The 17231-nt window shown below is 38.8% G+C and overlaps 1 protein-coding gene across 1 annotated transcript in view; it reads right to left on the minus strand.

Annotated features, from left to right (window-relative positions):
• The window catches only part of DIPK1A (divergent protein kinase domain 1A), a 118976-nt gene that overhangs the window by 26177 nt on the left and 75568 nt on the right, over positions 1 to 17231 (minus strand). Inside the window, exon 2 of the mRNA XM_024565280.3 lies at positions 799 to 933. Within this exon, the coding sequence (XP_024421048.1) occupies positions 799 to 933 (135 nt within the window). The remainder of the gene's footprint in view (positions 1 to 798; positions 934 to 17231) is intronic.

Below are 17231 nucleotides of genomic sequence, written 5' to 3' on the forward strand. Positions count from 1 at the left end.
TATTATCCACATCAGAATATACTAGCAGAAAAGAAGGTGTTAAATTTACTTATCCTCAAACATTTAAAATACAGGGTCCGGCAGAAGCAAGGCCTCCTTGAGTGTGGTTGGTAGGGTAATAATATGGGTGTGTAATTTATAGTTTTAATTTGAACATTTCACCTAAAATGTCATATGGTGTGCTTGAGTGTGACATTGTTATGTTATACAATTACATGCTTATGATTTTGTAATAAACAATTTTGTAATAACAAAGGGGCGTTATTTGTACCAGACCCTCTGTAAGTGCTATGGAACCAACAATTACTACTAGAAATCTTAGACTGATAGAATGATCTTCCTAAAATACAGCCAAACATTAGGATAGAAATTAAATAATAAAAAATGTAGATGCTTTTTAGATAAATTTCTGGAATTTGAGAATGACTCCATCTATTCAAAAGATGTGTTCTGGAAGGTTGCCTGTACATAACACTTTCATACTCTAGACATTAAAAATCCCGTCTGATTAAACTAAATTTAAAGTATATTTGAAAAATAAAAATCCTTCTTTGTAATGCAAATGTTCTCACACTAGTCTGTATTGTATATTTAGACTTCTGAATATTAGATTTTTTTCAAAGTGGGGAATAGTGCTACTAACTTGTTCATATCGAAACTCTGAGAAGCACAACTCTAAGGTCAAATTAACTTTTACTTTTTAAAATTATTACATACATAAGTAGTAAATATAATGTGTTATCAATACAACTTACTAATCTAGGTTTTTCCATATACCAGAAAATATAAAATACTTACTATTATTTTCTTACAGTCCTTTCCTCTGCATAGTTCTGTATAGGTGGAGTACTGCACATAAATAATCCAGCTTCCAACAAAAACTGCCAACCAGGAAAAGAAAAGATATTTCATCCGCACATGTGAGAAGCGAGCCTGTGAGTACAAAAGCGGATAATCATTCATTCAGCACCAAATCAACACCCACTGTCCTAGAACGCGATTTCCCCCCCTTCAAGAACTCAATATATATTCTAGGCTTTCATATGGCAATTCTCCTAGAACAAAGTGTACTTTCACTGAGTTCAAACAGTACTGGTCTTAGAAAAGGAAGCTCCTTGGTCCTGCCAAGGAAAAGGGGAACAAAATACCCTTTAAAATGTATAACCTTTCAAATACCACCAGCATTGAAAGCTACTTATTAAGCACAAGCACGTGCACCATGCCACCCTGGACACCCTGTAAGATCAGGTAAAGAGAGACACAATTTCTATTTACTACAAATTTACAGAAGACTTTCAATAAGAATCATTAAGTTCTTTATGGATAATTATGCCAAAAATAACTGTGTTTTTAAAAAGTAAGAACAAAGAATTTGGCTAGTTGCCAAGTGCCTTACAGTGAGGTACAACCAGAATAAGAACTCAAACTCCTACTTCCCTATTGTATTCACCAATGCCTTATGTTCCTTCTATTCAACCAACCAAATGCTTCACCTGATAGATATTCTGCAAAGTTGAGAATGTTAAACAACTATTAAAGGAGAAATTACTGGAGAAGAGAGGTTAAGCTATATAAAGAATACTTTACTCCTTGCAAGTCAGCTTGTACAGCTGCAAAACAGGACCCTCTTTGCACTATTTTGCTCCCAGTGCTCTATTATCCAACTGCAACGTGGGACGGTTGGTACCTTTTCTCCATCAACCTGTCAACAAAAGATTGCTGCCACCAGTGTAACACCAACAGGTGTCCCCATCGAGGGTGCAGTAAAAGGAGAAACTTTACTCAGGTGAATAGTTTGCAAACCAGGGAAACAGAGCAACCAGTGGAAATCAAAAGTACGTGCCCCCCTCTCCAAAAAGGGACAGCTTGCTTATATGGAGAAAGTGCTTGCCTGGTCCTGGATTGGTCCATTTTAATGCAAAGGAGAAATCCAAATTTGTAGTTTCATTGGTTCAAATAGCACTTGTTCTGACTGCTTGGAATCCCAAGTCCTGATTGGTTCTAATGGAGCTGCTGTGATTAGTCAGTAAAGATGCAAATGAGGATATAGCTGTGTAGCTCCAATTGGATGGGGCAAGTCTCAGCCCATTGGTCAAAATATGATTCCAGGAAGCCCTTCATGAGGTACAGCTCAGGTAGCAGGAACTCAGTGCAAAGAGGCTGGCAGGTCAGTCTGAGGCTTTTCCCTGATATGCAGTGTGCATAAGAGGCCTCTATAAACAATGGCTGCTAGACTCCCATTGTAAATTTGGGCCCCATTAACCACAGGTGTCCTTTTTGACAGGTATATTCCTTTTTGGAGTTAACAAACCACCTATCAAACAGTTTAATCTTCAAAAGTGTTAGTTGGTCAAGATAACTTAACATTTCTTTTTCTAGTCTGGAGCTCCAATGGTCTGGTTTTATAAACAGTAGAATTTAGGACTATGGGAAAAACTGAGCAGAAAAAAATTAAAGATATGTAAACAAACAATGAAAAGCTAGTTTTGCTTTTAAAATCACAAGCCAGTTCTGTAGGCAGGGCAACGGTAGGATCCTGTGAGTACTGTGAACATACAATGAGAGCAGAAAGATGAAAGAGACATAAAAGGGCACCTGCAGACGACAATGGGCGCAGAGGAAAGACGACTCAGGAGGTACTGAATTCTGTTGGCCTTACTTATGGTTTAGATATCAGTCTTTGTGAAGTTAACAGATGGTGAATCCCATTACCAAAAGCATAAAGGCAACAAATTCACAGTTAAATAATAGGTCTTTAAGCTTTATTATTTTATTTTTATTAAAATAATGAGTTTATTAATTTATATAAAATGCCTTTAATGCAAGGTACTTTTGTATAGTCTAAATGAATCCAGTGAAAAGAAAATTCAGACAATTCCAAATTCAATCACATAAGTGACAGTGGGGGTATATACCAAGGGGTTTGTTTGAAAGACATTTGAAATTACTTGGCCCTGAAATAAGCCAGTCACAGAAAAACAAGTAACATATGATTTCACTCAGATGGGGAATCTAATGAACAAAATGAACTAACAAGCAAAACAGTGACAGACTCATAGATAGAGAGCAGGCTGACAGCTGTTGGGTAGGAGGGGTGGAGAGACTAGGCAAAAAATAAGAGGGCACGCGAGAGAGAAACTCACGGACACAGAACACAGAGTAGTGACTCCTGGGGTGGGGGGGGAAGGGTGAGGGGGGGAAGGCACAAGAGTTACAGGGGGAATAAATGGTAATGGAAGGAGACTTGGGGTGGTGAACACCCAAAACAGTGTACAGATGGTGTGTTGTAGAACCTGTGCACCTGAAACCTGTATAATTTTGTTAACCAGTGTCACCCCAATAAATTCAATAAAAAGGAAAAAAAGACAGTCCTAATAAGAGGTCTGGTCAGCAGATAGAAATGGGTATGTAATAGTATTGTGAGGCTTAAATATGATTAAATGACATAATACCTATAGAATGTAAGTACACTCCTAGGCACATAGAAAAATACTCAATAAATGTTAGCTAAATCAATATGCAAGGCACTAAGCAAAAAGCCAATAATGCGGCCATTATTCTTTTTTGCACCTGCCAAGAAGAAAACTGAATCTGAATCTGATCAAGCCTTTAGCCCCAACTACCAGGAAATACAGGAGACAGAGGAACCTAAGTGACACGTAAGTAAGTGACACTATTAGGATACAATCAGCACACTCTAGGCTGTGGGAAACACAGCAACACACAACCCAGTTTCTTCAAGAAATAAATTATAAGGGGGAAAAAAGGGAGGATGGGGAAAAGCTAATGATTAAAAATATTTAAGAAATAGATCAAATAACCACAATATGTGGATTTTTAAAAATATGTGGATCTTTTTCGAGTCCTGATTCAAATAAAAATATATGGGGGTGGTAGTTATGAGATAATTGAAAATTTGAAGACTGACATGATACCTGATGATATTAAGGAATTATTTTAATATTTTATTCAATAGGTATACTAAGGAACTGTGGCAATGTGTTTTTATGTTTGTTTGTTTCTTTTTTAAAAGATTTTATTTATTTACTTTGGAGAAAGGAGGAAAGAGGGAGAAAGAGAGGAAGAGAAACATGGATGTGTGGTTGCCCCTCACGGCCCCTACTAGGGACCTGGCCTGCAACCCAGCATGTGCCCGGATTGGGAATCGAACCAGCGACCCTTTGGTTCACAGGCCAGCACTCAATCCAGTGAGCCACACCAGCCAGGGCAGGTCTATGGCAATGTTTAAAGAAAAGAGCCCTAATCTTTTAAAGACAGACATTGAAATATTTATTAAAGAATGCTATATCTGGAATTTGCTTCCAAATAATATGGGAAGGGAAAAGTACGGGGAATATGGTTGAAACAAGGCTATCTGTGAGTTGACAATTGTTCAAGCTGGGTGATGGGTACATCCCTTCTTTTGTATATTTTTTCTCTCCTGCTTTAAAAATCTTTATATTGTACAGTAAGACAAACTGTCACACCAAGACACCCCCTTCCCATACATTCTTTCAGCAACTATTTATTGATTGTTTGCTATGTGCCAAGTACTGCCTTAGGCACTTTCAACACATGTCCAGTTAGGGACGAACACATAATAAATCTACCACACAAGTACCACTAAAATAATTAAAAGTGTAACGTGAAGGATCATAGCATGACATAATTTTACTTTTAAAAGTCCAATCTTATATTTAGTTAATATTTTACATGTTTTTTTCCCTGGCTTTGTAGTATTTTTCTTTTATATGTGTATATATATAAGAAAATAAATATATATTTATTTTTAATTTGATTGTTGTTCAAGTACAGTTGTCTCCATTTTACCCCATCATTCCCCCCCAAGCCCAGCCATCCCCACTCCCCACCCTTGATTATACCCCTCTTTGGCTTTGTCCAAGTATCCTTTGTACATGTTCCTGAAAGCCCTTCCCCCTTCACCCCCCTGTTATTCCCTCCCACCTCCCCTCTGATTACTGTCAATTTGTTCTTAATTTCAGTGTCTCTGGTTATATTTTGCTTGCTTATTTGTTTTGTTGATTAGGTTTCACTTACAGATGAGATCATATGATATTTGCCTTTCATTGTGTGGCTTATTTCACTTAGCATAACGCTCTCCAGTTCCATCCATGCTGTCGCAAAGGGTAGGAGTTCCTTCTTCCTTTCTGCTGTGTAGTATTCCACTGTGTAAATGTACCATAGTTTTTTGATCCATTCATTTACTGATGGGCACTTAGGTTGCTTCCAACACTTGGCTATTGTAAATTGTGCTGCTATGAACATTCGGGTGCATAGGTTCTTTTGAATTGGTGTTTTGGGGTTCTTAGAGTATAATCCCAGCAGTGGAATTGCTGGGTCAAAAGGCAGTTCCATTTTTAGTTTTCTGAGGAAGTTCCATACTGTTTTCCATAGTGGCTACACCAGTCTGCATTTCCACTAACAATGTACTAGGGTTCCCTTTTCTCCACATCCTCTCCAACACTTGTTGTTTGTTGATTTGTTTATGATGGCCATTCTCACGGGTATGAAGTGGCACCTCATCATGGCTTCACTTTGCATCTCTCTGATGGCTAGTGATGCTGAGCATCTTTTCATATGTCTCTGGACCCTTTGTATGTCCTCCTTGGAGAAGTGTCTGTTCAAGTCCTTTGCCCATTTTTTAATTCGGATTTTTGTCTTCCTAGAGTGGAGTCATGTCTATATATTTTGGAAGTCAAACCCTTGTCTGAGGTATCACTGGCAAATATACTTTCCCATACGGTTGGTTCTCTTTTCATTTTAATGCTGTTTCCTTTAGCTGTGAAGAAGCTTTTTATTTTGATGAAGTCCCATTTGTTTATTCTTTCCTTTATGCCCCTTGCTCTAGGGGACATATTGGTGAAAATATTGCTGTGTGGAATATCTGAGATTTTCCTGCCTATGTTCTCCTGTAGGACTTTTATTACATGATTTTTTTTAGACAAGGTTTCTTGTTTTTTGTTTTTAATTTTTATTGTTATTCAGTTACAGTTGTATGCCTTTTCTCCCCATCCCTCCACCCCACCCCAGCTGAACCCACCTCCCTCCCCCACCTCCACTCTCCCCCTTGGTTTTGTCCATGTGTCCTTTATACTAGTTCCTATAATTCCCTCTTCCCACTGTCCCCACCCCACTCCCCCCTGGCTATTGTTAAATTGTTCTTAACTTCAATTAGACAAGGTTTTAAAACAAGAATAATCTCAACTCATTTAGTAAAAGAATTGGGAACGACTTGACACCATATTCTTTTTTTCTCTTCTTGCTTTGCTCCGCAGCAGGAATAAGTCACTGAATAAAGAAAACAACACAGACTCTCCTGGTGAGCAGGGTTCTCACCCAGCGTTCGAGATTTGGTCCTACCTTACATTATTCTGGACACCCGCCTCAGAAAAGTCTAGTGACGTCAACTGTGCTTTAGAGTCCCCATCAATAATTTTTATTTAGGTTTTTGTACAAATGTTCAATAAAACAACCATAAAATGCTTTGTAACACATAGTAAGTTTAATAGATATTGGAAGTTAAAGACTTTTGCTTGAGGGAGAAATATCTCCTTCAAACATATCCAATTTAATAAATCAAAATCATTTTGCTTTTCTATATAACTCAAATAGCTACATTTAAATTTTTTCTCTGCCATATGTTTAAACTGAAAAACATCCTGTGGATTGGCTTGCACGCTGAGTGCTCGTCATGATGCAGAATGCCAAAAATTTTGGAGAGGAAGTTAGATTGATGACATTCCCAGCAGGGCACAGGAGATCACCTGTTGTAGACATAATGACAAAAGGAGTGAAACACATTTCCAGTCCTGCATGCCATGGAAAATCACTGTGACTTTGCTGTGACACAAAACAGTACCGGGCCTTCACGTGTGCTCTAACGTCTATAGACCCTGCTGCTTCATATTTAAAACAGTGATTGAAGAACAACAGCCATAAATGACATGTGGAGCTATTCACTAATTTTACTGCCTTGTCTGGCACTCACTAAAATGTTTCCAGTTTTTATTTATGTTGGACTATTGAACCATCCAAAATACTGCCTAGCAACATTTCCATTCTGCTGATTTTGTGCCTAGCTACTGCTGATACCCTGCTTTATTCCAAATTATGATCCTGAACAGCATGATAAGAACTTCAGTAAATATACTATGGCCGTGATTCTCAAGTGCAGTCGATTTTGTCTCCTAGGGAGCTCTTGGCAATGTCTGGGGATAATGTTCATTGCACAGCTGGCGAGTGCTATTGGAATCCTGCAGGTACAGGACAGAGATGCTGCTCAACATCCTACAACGCACAGAGAAGTCACCCCCTCAACAACTACAACAGTATCAACACAAAGAATTACCTGGCCCAGGTTGAGAAACCCTGTATTACGGTTACATGATAAAATGAAAACAAAAATTATGGGGTTGAAAGAATCAAATGTACATGATACTATCATTTGATTTTAAATTAGCCTTTAAAGCATGACACTGCTAATTATAAAAATATAACCTGTCTGGAAATAACAATTAGAAGCAGTTCTTTATAACTACAGTAAATTAGTAGTAATATTTTATTATAAATAAAGAAAAATCACTGGAGGTGGAAAAGGTATAAATGATGAAACCATAAGGAGGTACAGAGAGAGGGTCCCCGGAAAGTTTAAGACACACTGCATAGCAATGGCAAGTTAATAGCCATGCCTTCCTGAAGGGAAGAGGGCTGCCACTTAGGGCAAATTGTGGAATTGTGACCGTGACAGTGAGAACCTGAATTCAGGGATTTGTGACATAGATAGGATACAGCTGCGCAAAAGGCTGGGGACAAATGCCCACTCTGGAAGTCACTGAGAACTTTTGCCCTGAGTAAAGGTGGCAGCCAAAAGGAGGTAAAACATACGGGAGAACCGGCAAAAAAGGAAGACACTTACACACCACAGGAAGGACCCAATATGAAATCATGCAGGAAGTTCCTGAAGAGCATTTAAATGAGAGTGGTCTGAAAGGGGGTCAGCCACGAGGTCATGGAGGGTCAGCTGTGTACGGGCAGGGTGGTGGTGCTCTGATGTGGTCTATAGTTGTCCATTGGGTACACAGGCTCTGGGATATCCTGGGTGGTGCAGGCCAAGGTGAGCCCCGACCTGTGTTTTGCTGGGGGCCACCCTGCCTGAGCTATAAAGCAATCTGAGATGGCTGATACTTGTGCTGGGCTTGGAGATTCCCAGACAAGACAAGCGGTGAATCTAGGCTGGCTGCTGCTAGGGCAGAACCTGGGGCTCACTGAGGCCAGCTGCTGCTTGTTTGATAAGATTTAGGAAGTTGTGAAGCATGAACCGAGACCAGCCTTTCATATGGAAAAGCAGCTTGGGTGGGCATGTAAATTGGGAGGGGCAGAGTCTCTGGGAACCTCCAGGGCAGAGCAAACAATGTTAGCCAGGTTGATGGAGTCTCAGATATGGGACCAGTCTGCCAGTTCTGTGGCTTTGTGGAGGGAAGGTTGAGAAAGGAAGAATAGCCTGCCTCTCTGTCTGGGAGAAAGCTGTCCCGGAGCTCCCACCTTCATGCCAGACACTTCACTTTCTCCCTGTATGCCACTGGTGCCTTTCAAAATGCTACTTTGGTGCTGGAGCTACGAAGGAGTGAGTCTGATTACGTCTGTGTGTGAGTTCTTTAAGAGCAACTACTTGGGACTTCAAAAGTTTCTTCCACTGACTCAATCCCGGCTCAGTTTTGCAGCCAGAATTTATGGAGACTTAATCTCCCTGGCACTGGAACCCTGGGCTGGGGGGCCTGGTGTGGGGCTAGGACTCCTTCTTCTTGAGATAGCTCTCCCAAATTTTTATCCACCACGTGTGGGTGTAGGACCAGCCTGTTCCTCGTCTCCACCCTTCCTACCAGTCTGGATGGATGTGGTTTCTTTAATTCCATTCAACTTGATTTCTGATGGTTCTCAGTGATGGTTATTCTCTATTTTAATTATAATTTTGATGTGGTTGTATGAGGAGGCAAACCATGTTTACCTATGCTGCCATCTTTGTCTTTTTTCCTGTTGTATTCTTTAAAAAAAACTTTTTATTTATTGATTTTTGAGAGAGAAACATTGATTTGTTGTTCCACTTATTAGTGCATTCGTTGGTTGATTCTTGTATTTGCCCTGACCCAGGACTGAACCCCCAACCTTTGCATATGGGGGACAATGCTCTAACCAACTGAGCAACCCAGCCAGAGCCCCAAACTGCTGTATTTTTAAATTAAAGTTGTTCCACTCTAGGGCTACTGGAAATCTATGGCAGGGGCCCAACCAATGGGAATAGAATCCCCACTGACTCTCAGGTCATAGAAATAGTAGCTTCTTTTGGATCACATTTCCTGAGCAACCACAGTCTTTTCAATGCTATAAAGGCAGGATGTTGTTACATAGAGGTAAACAACGTCTCCCACCTCTTCCCTAGCCACCCCACTATTTGAACATACACATCTGCTTCTCTCTTGTATCAGAATGAGGTTAAGTTTTATTATTTAAATGCCACTTTTCCTCAAAGTCTTACAATGAATACAGGGAAAGGAAGCCTCAGAACCTAGCAGACTCCTTCATTAACCTCACAGAATAGTACCTAAAATTAATTTTTTTATAATCCTTTTACAATGATCAAGTTTATTCTACTAAATTATAATCAGTTAGCCTCTGGATAATCCAAGATTCTAACTGTGCTGAAAATTAATTATATTAATTAGGTTGTATAACCTTATAAGTAGCTATTCCAAATATATTTTGCCCTAAAATATGCTTTAGAATCTGGAGTTTAAAGGGATTGTGCTTTGTAATCTCCAAGTTTAGGTAAAAATGTAGCTAAACTTTATTTTAGTAAGTGAATTGTTACTGAATTTAAGCACCAACTAGTATTCCCATGTAAGGTTTGCATGTGGCTATTGTATGTTAGTAAGTTCCAGACCCAGTGTGGTGCCACTGGCCAACTAAAAGGAGAAAATGGACACCTGACTTGCCATTCTTGGTGCCAGAATCTTAACTGAAATAATAAGAAGATGTGACTCTTATTCAGAAGCATATCTGTAACCACATCTCAAGTAGTTCTTTTACTTAGGACTTTGTGTGTATAAGCTAAAGACCGGTTGAGAGTTACTGAGTCTATGATATGGAATTAGAACTATATGCAGTCTACTTTAAACATATACAACAACACATACTATTAATGGATTTTAATCGCAAGTTCCATTCTTCCCCACTAAGGAAGAAGGAAGAACATTTAAGCAGAATGACCAAGAAAACTGTCTCTGTTCTGGCTGGGTCCTCCACATTGCTGTGCCCCTCCTCCCTAGACCCTGCTTTGCCGATCCTATCCTGGAGTGTTAGCTAGTCTCCAAAGATGACCCCTCAGTGAGCATGCCTCCCGGTGTTCACGCCCTGATGTAGTGCCCTACATTCAATCTGAGGTGGCCCTGTCTGTGTAAACAAAAGAGTGGCAGAAATGATGCAGCTTCCAGCTGGGCCAGTGGGAAGTCGACAGTCATGTAAGAAGCCTGACTACCCTGAGCACATACTCTGAAGAAGTATGGTTAGCCACATGAAGCTGTTCCCGGCATTCCAGCTGAGGGGCTGAACATGTGAGAGAAGCATCTTCACGTCCAACCCAGTCAGCCCTTCATTACGTAACTCCAGCCCTAGTCACAAATGCATGCAAAACCTGAAGTAACTGACCAGCTGCCCCTCAGAACCATGAAAGACATAAATTATTGTTGTAAGCCATTAAGTTTTGGGATAGTTTGTTATACAGCAATAGAAAATCGGAACACGTAGTTTTCTTAACCATGTCCTTTTGCACTGGGATGTTGAAGAATCCGGTGACTATTTTCATTTGCTGTTGAGAATGCTAATGTTCCTTTTATGTAGAGTGCTAAAAGGGGCTACACCTGCCTCCCAGATGCTCTGTAAAATGCTAGCTGTCTGCTTGTTCATTAAACGTCTTCTGTGTACCTTCTCTTTTAGCCCTGGGATGGCTTTGATCTGTTTTCTAGGCCTTGCAGCTCTCTTAAACATGTGCCGGGACTGTGTTGTCTAAAACAGCAGCAAAGAGAGGATTACACACTTCAACTTTTGGTGGGGAAAGTCGTTTTTTCATTGGCTAAGAACTAAAGTTGCATACATACCCTCAGGGAATTCTACGACATTTACCATGTTAAGACTTTACACTTCCTCCTGGAACAGCCCACTCAGGGCCAAAGCTGTTTAATCATTCTAAGCCTCATGTCATATCAGCATATGGTTGCACTATATGTTCTTATTGTCTCTCCCAAACTTCCTGGGTCCGTGAGTTCCTGGAACAATGGATGAAATCCATGAGACACACTATCTCTCATGGAGTGAGGCATAGATTGTGGCTCTACATTATGTGTTTTTTTTCCTACAACCTGAAGAGAAATGTATCCATTTTAAAATTTATATATTGATTGTGTATAAAATGAAGTAAATTGCTTAATAAAAAAATTGGACAGTGGAACATTCCACAGCAAAGAAAATGAACAAACTGGCTGTATGTGTCAGTGTGGATAAATCTCAACATAATGCTGAAAGATGCTAGTCGGTAAAATGTATGGCGTATGCCTCTGTTCTGTCAAGTTCAACAGACCAATGAACATCAACCATTTTTGACAGACATGATCAGGGCTTATACTACCTCAAATAGCACATAAATGATTGTCACAGAAGTCTGGAGCATGATAAAATTAACCCTTTATTGGAGAGGGGTACATGGGGGTCAGCGAAGGTACTAGAAAAATTTTATTTCTTAACCCAAGTTGTACTTACATGGTCATTTGCTTTCTAATTATAATTTAAATTACACTTATATATTTTAAATAAGTCTATATGAATGATATAGTTCACAGTAAAAAAAAATTTTAAAGCAACTAGGAGACTTGTAGATCCTAGAGATATATTTTTTAAATAGATACACTGAGCACCTATATACAAATGTTGTTTTTTCTTATTAAAAAAGTAGTACATAGTCACTATAGAAAATCTGTGTCACAGAGATGAAAAACAGAGATCATCCACAATCACACCATCCTTGACATGTTAAGACAGCTAAATCTCAAAACTGGTATTTTAGTTTATTTCCTTGCTGTTTCTACTGTTGGTGACTTTCTTAGATGCAAAATTGGGAATATACCATATATGTTGTTTTGAAAGCTGATATTTTCATTTATTATACATATACATACACAATATATGTATTGAGCATTTTTACATACTTTGGCACCACACTGAAATAGTAGTTACGGTTGAAACTAGCCACAGGCGTAAGGATCACCCCACACAGCTAATTCCCCAGGTGTTCTTGCGTTTTTGATGCTGTCAGTCTCTAAGGATAATAAATATGAATCAGGATTCTGAGAAAATGTGAAAATTATCTGCTCCACGTTGTAATTTTAATTCTAGAGTTTCAATAAAATCAAAACAGAGAATATGCTCATGCAAGTAAAACCTTTAGAATTTAGATCAGAGATAACTAGGATTCTTCCTAAAAATATGAAAATTTACCTGTTATGCCTTATCTGTTTACCTTTTACCTTATATGAAAAAGATGAAGAATGCTAAAAATCTGACTAGCAGACCAATAAGGCCCTTTGACAAGGAATTCTTCTCTAAAGTTTTATGATAAAAAAGCATTTTCATGCTTAAGAAAAACTGAGGAGTGTGTACATTTTTATAACCTTTACTCTCTTAAAAAATTTTTTTATCCTTACCTGAGGACATTTTTTTTTTCATTGCTTTTAGAAAGAGAGGAAGGGAGAGACGAACAGGCAGGAGGAAGACAGAGAGAAACATCAATGTGAGAAAAAAACATCAATTGATTGCCTCCCATACACGCCCAGACCGGGGATCACATGCACCCAGGGCGGGGAATCAGAACTGCAACCCTTCAGTTACGGGACGATGCTCTCACCAACCGAGCCACACTGGCCAGGGCATCATTATTTTAAACTTACATAAATTAAGGTTTTCTTTGTTTGGAATGATATAAAAGTTCTTTTCCCATTTTTCTTTGATAATCATAGTTGTCTTTCCATATTTGTGAAAATTATCAGTAGGATAGTTTAAATTTGGTACATTGAGATATTCTTCTTAATGGTTTTCAAATAGCCCCCTAACTAGTAGTTAGGCACTCTTTAATGAAGATAGGATCTATCCCAAATAAGGTTTATCTGCATGTGCCATAATAGCAGTATATATTCACCCTATTAAGTGGTTTCTTCATATTTCTGGTTATTTTCCACATTTTCACAGTTTTCAAAATTACTATTTAGATATTATTACTACAAATATCTAAAATTTATCTAAAGAAATGGCTAAAGTCATATTTGGGGCTATGTGTCAATAACTTTAACTCTAGTTTTTTTGCAGCCAGATTACTTCTAAATATGTTATGAAAGTCAGTAGAAAAAAAATGGACAATAATTATATAATTTTGTAAGATTAAATAACCCAGGAATATAACATACAGTTGAATATGTATGAATATTGTTTTGAATATCTGAATGTTGCTAAGATCTTAAAAGTTCTCATTACTTACTGGGGTGCGGTGGAGGGATGGGGAGAAAAGGCATACAACTGTAATTGAATAACAATAAAAATTTTTTTAAAAAAGTTCTCATTACTTCATGAAGTCTGCTTTTCATTCCTTCTACTGTGTTCTTCAATTCAGAAATTGTATTCTTCATTTCCTCTTGGCCCTTGTTGATAGTTTCTATTTCCTTTTTCATGTTGATATAGTTTGCAGTGAGTTCACTGTAGTTTCCCTGCAGTTTCTGGTAGTTCTCTGTGAGCTCAGAGAGCTCAGTGAGCTTCCTGATGACCATTGCTTTGAACTCAGTATCTGATAGTTGACTTGCCTCTTTTTCAGTTAGCATTCTTTCTGAGGCTTCCTCCTTTCCTTTCATTTGGGGATTGTTTCTTTGTCTTCCCATTGTTTGTGAGACTCTTCTTGTTAGCCTCTGCTTCTTAAAGAACCTGTGCACTCCAATGTTCATAGCAGCACAATTTACAATAGCCAAGTACTGGAAGCAATCTAAGTGCCCATCGGCAAACGAGTGGATCCAAAAACTATGGTATATTTACACAAAGGAATTCTACGCAGCAGAGAGAAAGAAGGAGCTTATACCCTTTGCAACAGCATGGATGGAACTGGAGAGCATTATGTTAAGTGAAATAAGCCAGACGGTGAGGGACAAATACCATGATCTCGCCTTTAACTGGAACATAATAAATAGAAAAAAAAAAAAGGAAACAAAATATAACCAGAGACATTGAAGTTAAGAACAATCTAACATTGGGCAGGGGGGAGTGGGGAGGGGACAGTGAGGAGAGGGGATTACAGAAACTACTATAAAGGACACATGGACAAAATCAAGGGGGAGGGTGGAGGTGGGGGAGGGAGGGGGTTTGGCTGGGGTGGGGTGGAGGGATGGGGAGGAAAGGCACACAACTGTAATTGAATAACAATACAAAATTAAAATTTAAAAAAAGTTCTCATTACAAGAAAAATATTTATTATTATGTGGGTAGATGGATGTTAACTAAACTTATTGTGTTAATAATCTCAAAATATACACAGACATCAAATCATGTAATAGACCTAAAACTAATAAAATGTTATGTATCAAGTATATCTCAATTAAAAAACAAAAAAGGATCGTGTAAAAAAAAATAAGTGATGCAGTGTGGTGTATTTCTTTCCTATTTTTTCCATGTATGTAAATATGTAAAATACATTATCTTTTAGGAAAAATATTTGGGGTCATATAAATATCATTAATCTCTTTCACTTAACATCTATAAATATGTTCCTAAGCTAATAAATGGTCTTGATATTTAAAAGATATATTTAAATGGATGTATAACATTTAACAGTATTGGTGTGCCATAATTTATTTAACCCTGTCTCTATAGTTGGACATTTTTATTATTTCCAATACTGTGCTATAATAATACTAAAAAAGAAAACACTATTAATGACAGCCAATACTTATCAGTACTACTTGGTACCAATTGTTATTAACTCTTTCCATATATTAATTTACTCCATCTTCATTTTAAACATCTATGATCTGGTGCAGTAAATTGGTCAGGGTTGGAAAACTATAAGCCATGTGCTAAATCCAGGCTGCCACCTGGTTTTGTAAATACAGTTTTATTGGAACATAACCACCCTGTTCATTGATGTATTGTCTAAAGGTTCTTTCATGCTGCAATTACAGGGCTGAGTGGCTGCAACAGAGATTGGATACTGAGCAAAACCAAAAATATGTCACAACTTGGATTACATATTCATTCTTACCCCGTCCAACTTTCCCTGCCTCACTAATGTTTGGGTTGGCCACGTGACTTGCTCTGGCCAATGTGTTATTAGATGCAATGCAAAGAAAAGTGTGCAATTGGACTTCCAGCCAAGATGGAGGCATGTGTAGATACATCTTGCCTCCTCACACAACCAAAAGAAGTACGACAAATTTAAAAACAAAAAACAACTAGAACTGCCAGAAAATCAAACTGTATGGAAGTCCAAAAACTGAAGAGTTAAAGAAACATTCATCCAGACAGGTAGGAAGGGCACAGATGGGCAGCCAGGGGGGAGAGGGCTCACAGCAAGGTGGTGGCTGGAGGAGCGGAACTGCCAAGGTGGCAGCTGGTGGACCAGGCAGTCCCACATTTGCTTGCAGATAAACTGGGAGAACAACTGGGGAGCGAGACGGACCCCAAAACACAGGGTTCTCGCATGAGAAAATAAAGCCTCAAAACCTCTGATGGTAAACACCAGTGGGGGTTGCGGTAGCAGGCAAAAAATCCCAGCCTCACAGCAGAATTCAGTGGAGAGACCCACTGGGTCCCAGAATGTACACAAATCCACCCACCCAGGAATCAGCACCAAAAGGGCCCAATCTGTGAGTAGCAGGGGAAGTGACTGAAAGCCAGCTGAGAGTCAAGCAACACTATTCCCTCTAAGACCCCTCCCCCACATACAGCATCACAATGCAGTGACCTGGCTTGCCCCGCCCTGGAATTGAATACCTAAAGCTCTGCCCCTTACAATATATCAGGTATGCTAAGACACAAAAAAATATATGGCCCTAATGAAAGAACAAGTCAAAGCTCCAAAAAGAGAACTAAGTCATGAAGAGATAGCCAACCTATCAGATGCAGAGTTCAAAACACTGGTAATTAGGATGCTCACAGAAATGGTTGAATGTGACTGCAAAATGGAGGAAAAAGTGCAGGCTATGCAAAGTGAAATGAAGAGAAACGTACAGGGAACCAACAGGGAAGGGAAGGAAACTGGGACTCAAATCAACGATTTGGACCAGAAGGAAAAAATAAATATTCAACCAGAATAGAATGAAGAAACAAGAATTTGAAAAAGATGAAGAGAGCCTTAGGAACCTCTGGGACAACTTTAAATGTTCCAACATCCAATTCATGGGGGTGCCAAAAGGAGAAGAGGAAGAGCAAGAACTTGAAGACTTATTTGAACAAATAATGAAGGAGAACTTCCCCCATCTGGCAAAGGAAATAGACTTCCAGGAAGTCCAGGAAGCTCAGAGAGTCCCAAAGAAGCTGGACCCAAGGAAGCACACACCAAGGCACATCATAATTAAGTTACCCAAGATTAAAGAGAAGGAATCTTAAAAGCAGCAAGAGGAAAGGAGACAGTTACCTACAAAGGAGTCCCCATAAGACTGTCAGCTGATTTCTCAAAAGAGACCTTACAGGCAAGAAGGGGCTGGCAAGAAGTATTCCAAGTCATGAAAGGCAAGGGCCTACATCCAACAATACTCTATCCAGCAAAGCTATCATTTAGAATGGAAGAGCAGATAAAGTGCTTCCCAGATAAGGTCAAGTTAAAGGATTTCATCATCACCAAGCCCTTATAATATGAAATGTTAAAAGGACTTATCTAAGCAAAAGATGATCAAAACTATGCATAGTAAAATGACAACAAACTCACAACTATCAACAACTGAATGTTAAAAAACAAAAACTAAGGAAACAACTAGAACAGGAACAGAATCCCAGAAATGGAGATCACATGGAGGATTATCAGCAGGAATGGGGGAAAAGGTACAGGGAATAAGAAGTATAAATGGTCAGTACAAAATAGACAGGGGGAGGTTAAGAATAGTATAGGAAATGGAGAAGCCAAAGAATTTATA

The sequence above is a fragment of the Desmodus rotundus genome, chromosome 3 (assembly GCF_022682495.2).
Source record: "Desmodus rotundus isolate HL8 chromosome 3, HLdesRot8A.1, whole genome shotgun sequence".
Classification (NCBI taxonomy): domain Eukaryota; kingdom Metazoa; phylum Chordata; class Mammalia; order Chiroptera; family Phyllostomidae; genus Desmodus; species Desmodus rotundus.